This window comes from Eutrigla gurnardus (assembly GCF_963514095.1).
Source record: "Eutrigla gurnardus genome assembly, chromosome: 20".
NCBI lineage: Eukaryota > Metazoa > Chordata > Actinopteri > Perciformes > Triglidae > Eutrigla > Eutrigla gurnardus.
In genome coordinates, this window is record NC_139931.1 from 12,962,111 (window position 1) to 12,967,736 (window position 5,626).

Genomic DNA, 5,626 nt, shown 5'->3' on the forward strand with positions numbered 1-5,626 from the left:
TGACTGCTGGGATATCTGCAGAAGCTCTCCTCTAAATTGGATTAAACATTGAGGAATGAGTTTGGCAGGTGAATGAGAAAACGCGCAGGCTTGATTTAAGAAAATAGTCTACATGCCTTGAAGCAGCAGCACAGGTCAACAATGATGAGTTTTGTTGTTCCACCATTTTATTTTCTCCCTCTCTCTTCTGTTTTTCCTCCTTTTTTTCCTGGCTGTGTGAGCTCTAGCGCGGTGACAGATGGCGGAGCCCTCCTCCTCCTCCTCCTCCTCCACCACCACCACCTCCTTCTTCCTCTCTCTCTCTCTCTCTCTCTCTCTCTCTCTCCCTCTGTCTCTCTCTATGTCTCTCTACCCCCGCGGGCAAATCTCTCCGAATGCGGGCGCATGTCAATCACCGGGCTCTCATGTGATGGCTCTTGCCGGTGACGTGCCAGCCATATGGGCGCTGGCATCACAGCCTTAGCTGGTATGTAACCCCGTCCCCGGTAGCTCACGGTTGCCACACGCGCACTCACACACACACATGCACACACGCGTACATACATGCTCACGTACTCGCTCACACATAAACACGCGCAGACACGCAGGGACGCACGTTCGCTCGCGAGCTTCGGTTACTCGAGTGCGCGCGCCGGGAGAGAAGCACCCCTAAACAACCCATCAGCGCCAGTGAAAGACAACCGCGCGCCGCCTGCACCTATACACTGATACGGAGCGGTGGTTCGCTCGCTCATGCTGTCCCTGAAGATGGTCTGAAACTCAGCGCGGGTTTTTTTTTTGTCTTCCCATCCCCTGTGAAGAGCTCGAGCCGAGGTAAGTTGGAACACAAACAACAACATTACAATAATAATCATAATCATAATCATAATAATAATAAATCCTGGATGCTGAAGTATCCGTCCAAAATGGAGGAGAAAATTAATCAGATGAAAAGATATGCAAGGTGTCATCTGTGTTTTACATAGTTATACTATAATTTGGGGAATTAATGCACCTGATCTTTTACAGTTTGTAAGGTAAAAAGATAATCTACTGGCATGAATCCATATGGAAATATAATGTATATGGTCACCTTCCGTGTCTGTCACTTTGCTCCAGTATGTAGTCTATACCTATCGGTATGTATAAATCTGGTGGATGTCACACTTTAAAAAAAATATATTCATAAATGGATATAAAAGACATTTCCATGCTTGTCGTGTTATTATGAGCGCGTGAGCGTTTGAGCGCTCTTGCACAAATACCTCCTCACTCCCCCGCTCTCACTCTGCGTGCCCTTCAACTTTTGACATCCAAATCTACGTGGATTATAATAACTAAGACCAACGCTCGAGTCAAAAGGCAAGCGTCTCCGGGATCATTCACAAGGAGCAGACCCTGGAGTAGCCCCTTACAGCCTCGCGCGGGCTGCAAATATATCGGACACTAATTTGATTTAGAGATTCCTGCGTGATTCGGAGAAACAAAAGACAACGAATACGCAAATATAAGAATTTCTATGGAAGATTGTGACAGCTGCCCGTTGCCTCAGAGGACGTCCTCAAGCTTAATGGGAGATTTATTGATGATTTTGTCGATGATTTGCACGTTCAATCTCGGAGCAAATGAAAGGGTGGGACAACGCCATTGACTGAGGCAGGCGACGTGCACCATGATTTATCTCTGTTTGTCTAGTTCTATCTTCTACAATCTATCTCGACAAACATTGTTTAAAGCAGGCGTCGCTGTTACAGTGGAGCTAATGCAGTGTTTCGGGAGTTGTGCGTTTTTATATTTAACGAGGGCTAAAGGGATACAAGCGTTTTCCATCTGTGAAGGGTTATCGCTGACTAAAAAAGTGCTTTGAAATCATGCACTCGTGCATACTGAATTATGTGTGAAATCTATTTCGTGTAAGCTGCACGGTCTGTTAATTAAACGTTGTTGTGTGTGTTTTTTTTTTCTCTTCTAATTGAGCAAACCTCCTGAGCCTGAGATTTTAAATCTAGATTTTGCCCCTGGCACACCCCCCGAGATAATTAAGCAACCATCACAGCCTACCTTACTGTGGGCTGCAAGCCTGTCTGCTGCTGCACTATAATAATAGATGGGAAGGGAAACATGTTAGGGAGGAAGCCAATGGAGGCTTATTGAAGCTGTCAAAGATCACCGCGTCTCTTTCTGGGATGGATTTACTAATCAAGTGGTAGGCTGATCAATTTATTTTACACTAAAAGATGCAGGCTATTAATGAGCATGTTTGCTTGATACTTAATTGGCTCAACTGGGTTTCGTTTCAACAAAACCTACAATGATTTTGAGGTATTTTCGAAATATCTAATGAACATTTTTTGCCTGAAAAAAGTATGATTTTTTATAACTAATAATAATAATAATAAAGATGGTAATAATAATAGCCGAGATAACAATTTTATCCTTTTAAACCATAACTGAAGGCTGCCTTTCCTCTATGGTAACATTGGCACTCAAAGCCTTTTACAGCTTGAGTTAGGATGTGTCTTTAAGCCTTAGTTTAATAATCAAAGCGTGACTTTAAACGGACCTACAGCCTATCAATTAAATAAAATCCCCATAGCCTCCTCTGAACAGAGGTGTATGGTGTGGATGAATAGTGTTGGAATGCAGCCAGGATTGTATATGGGCGTCAGGAGGAGTAAAAGTGGGGGCCCCCTTGGGACCTGTAATGTGGCCCCTGCCGCTGGAACCCGCTGCGCGAGGACGGGACAGGGCACACGGATGACAGCAGGGAATTAAATGGAGATCCGTCTGGCTGTAACTCAGCGCGAAGCTTTAAGAGCTGATTTCTCTCCGTCCTTCTCTCTCTTTCTAATTTACACTATTTGTCCTTTAGTCAAAAATATTATAATAATATACGATATTTTAGAACAAAAAGCCACATAATGAGTTTTAGTGACCTTTGGGATCTATAGGTTAACAAGTGGAAAATAGTGAGTTTAACCTCAGACAACTGCGTTTCTTCGGCCATGGAGCCATGATAGAAATGTCCTCTTTTTTATTGTCTAGTCACACAGACTGTTTCGTTAATTTGAGGCCTCATCTTCGATTTTCTTGTCTGTCCTCTCCAGAGCCACAATGTTGACCAGGCTTTTCAGTGACCCCTCACTGCTTCCCGATGTGGAGAAATACTCGGGCTGGCCGGACAGCGAGGACGAGGATTCCAAAATCATAGATGAAGACCAGGATACCCAGGACGACACGGAGGGATCTGAGCTAAGAGATGGCAGCCGGACGCAATCCGAGCACGCTGGGGAAGACGACGAGGACGACGAGATGGAGGAAGAGGACGAAGGAGAGGATACAGAGGGGGATAGGCCCAAAAAAAGGGGCCCGAAGAAGCGCAAAATGACCCCAGCTCGTGTCGAGCGCACCAAGGTGCGGCGGACAAAAGCCAACGCAAGGGAGCGGACCAGAATGCACGACTTGAACTCTGCGCTCGACAATCTGCGTAAAGTTGTGCCCTGCTACTCCAAAACGCAAAAACTTTCCAAAATCGAGACGCTGCGTCTGGCCAAAAACTATATCTGGGCCCTGTCGGAAATACTGCGCTCTGGGAAAAGGCCTGACCTCGTGGCCTACGTCCAGACGCTGTGCAAGGGACTCTCCCAGCCCACGACCAACCTGGTGGCGGGGTGCCTGCAGCTCAACTCTCGTAACTTCCTGACCGAGCAGCAGGGTCCGGACGGGGGGAGGTACGGGTCCGGCTCCTTCTCCATGCATTCCTACCCATACCAGTGTGCGCGTCTCTCCAGCCCCCAGTGCCCGCCGGGCTCTGGCTCGACCTCGCATCCGCTGAGGACGCACGGCTACTGCTCGAATTACGACTCTGTGTACGGCGGGAGCGGATCCCCGGAGTATAACAGTCCGGATTATGAGGGGCCCCTCAGTCCGCCCCTGTGCGTCAATGGCAACTTTTCGCTGAAGCACCAAGGCGCTGTGTCCCCCGACAACGAAAAGGGGTACCAATACTCTATGCATTACTCCGGCCTGCCGCCTGGCTCCAGACCCACCGGGCCCCACAACCTGGTGTTTGGCTCATCGGGCGCCCGGAGCGGCATTCACTCTGAAAACGTCCTGCCTTACCACGACATGCACTTACACCACGAACGCCCCGCCGCGTACGATGAACTGAACGCGTTTTTCCACAATTAGGATGAGAAGCGCGTCCCCTTTGCAATCAACAATCTAACCACGGCACACGTTTAACAAGCTATACCCGCCAGGTCTTATAGGCATTCTGGAGAGACATTTCACTCGTTGTCATTCGTGTTTTCCTTTCATTTATTCCGTCTTATAACGTTTTATTTTGCGATAATCAGAGATGTAGTGGAGGGTCATCCTAACCCATCTGTCAAGCTGAAATAAAGCTCCAAAAGGAAATTTGATAACCAAATCATATTAAGACTCGTGATGATAAGGGAATTTCAAAAATATGTTTTTGTGTGTGTGTGTGATTTGTGTTTGTATCGGTGGTTGTTTGCATTTTGATGACTGGGAGTTGTTTATTTACCACTACATCACTGCAGCTACACCTTGACATTGGCGGAGATTTTCTAATCGTGACAAATTAGAAGTAAATCAATGAACAAGCTGATGCAAATCACATTTACTCGCCTCAGCGTGCGAGATGTTGGACGTTGTGGTTTAAAGAGATGCAGAGGGACAAATGCTGAACCGATAAAACGTGTTATTTTAAAATATAGTCTGTTCGAAAATCAATCGTTTCGCATCTATGCAAAACCTGACGAGACCACAGAGAGAGGCAGCCAGGCCAGAAAGACACTGTATGTTTCTCACTCACACACACACACACACACACACACACACACACACACACACACACACACACACACACACACACACACAATCTTATAATAGCGCTGGCCAAAATGGATACAGCCCCCCCCCCCCCCCCCCCCCCCCCCCACCCAAAAAAAAACAATAAATAAATAAAGTAAAATCTGATATTTTTCCTCATTTTCTTTTTGTGTTCGTATTTATTCACATAACCTTCTTATCGAACCATTGCACTGTATTTTGATTTAATGACATTTTGGTTCAACATTTTCGTTTCGATGTTATGTTGAATAGGTTATTATTATTATGATTACTATCATTCTTATTATTGCACGTATCTATTGTGTTGTTTTTTTGTAATTAATGTTAATAGTCAATGGAAATGGAAGGATCCCATGTGTTGCTGAGCTTTCTTTTTCATAAAATTAAAATCGTTTCAACTTTGTATTCAACCAACTGTGTGGTAAAATAAAATGACAATAAAAGAGAATGTGCAAGTTTTTTTTTGTCACCTATCGACCCTCTATGACACACGCGACAATACAATACTTGAAAATGAGCATTTACTCTTTACACTCAGAGATTTATCAAATCGAATTTGCATCGAACATTTGGATCGGAAGGATATTAGGATTTAGGAAAACACTTACCTGTAGCAGGCCTTTTGTTATTGGATAACATGAACATGGCTGGTGCCACGACCTGCAGGTCCATCACGGCGCCTCGGGGCCTTTATCTCGAAACTGTGACAGGAACGAGAAGGGATTATTGTCATTCTTCTTAAGGAGGTGAAACGGTGCCAATGCGTCAT

The 5,626-nt window shown here is 45.5% G+C and overlaps 1 protein-coding gene across 3 annotated transcripts; it reads left to right on the forward strand.

The window, feature by feature from the left end:
* The first annotated feature begins 377 nt into the window (after positions 1-377).
* Positions 378-4,895, forward strand: LOC311030849 (neurogenic differentiation factor 2-like). Of its 3 annotated transcripts, none has more exons than XM_084036878.1 (2): positions 378-466; positions 3,087-4,895. In XM_084036878.1, the coding sequence occupies exon 2, from the start codon at positions 3,094-3,096 to the stop codon at positions 4,168-4,170; it is 1,077 nt and encodes a 358-aa protein (XP_083893004.1). In that variant the 5' UTR covers positions 378-466; positions 3,087-3,093; the 3' UTR covers positions 4,171-4,895. The 3 variants fall into 3 exon arrangements, with proteins under 3 accessions (XP_083893004.1, XP_083893003.1, XP_083893002.1); XM_084036877.1 differs by lacking the exon at positions 378-466 and adding an exon at positions 509-813 and having other exon boundaries at positions 3,087-4,894; XM_084036876.1 differs by lacking the exon at positions 378-466 and adding an exon at positions 1,541-1,612.
* Positions 4,896-5,626: the final 731 nt, after the last annotated feature.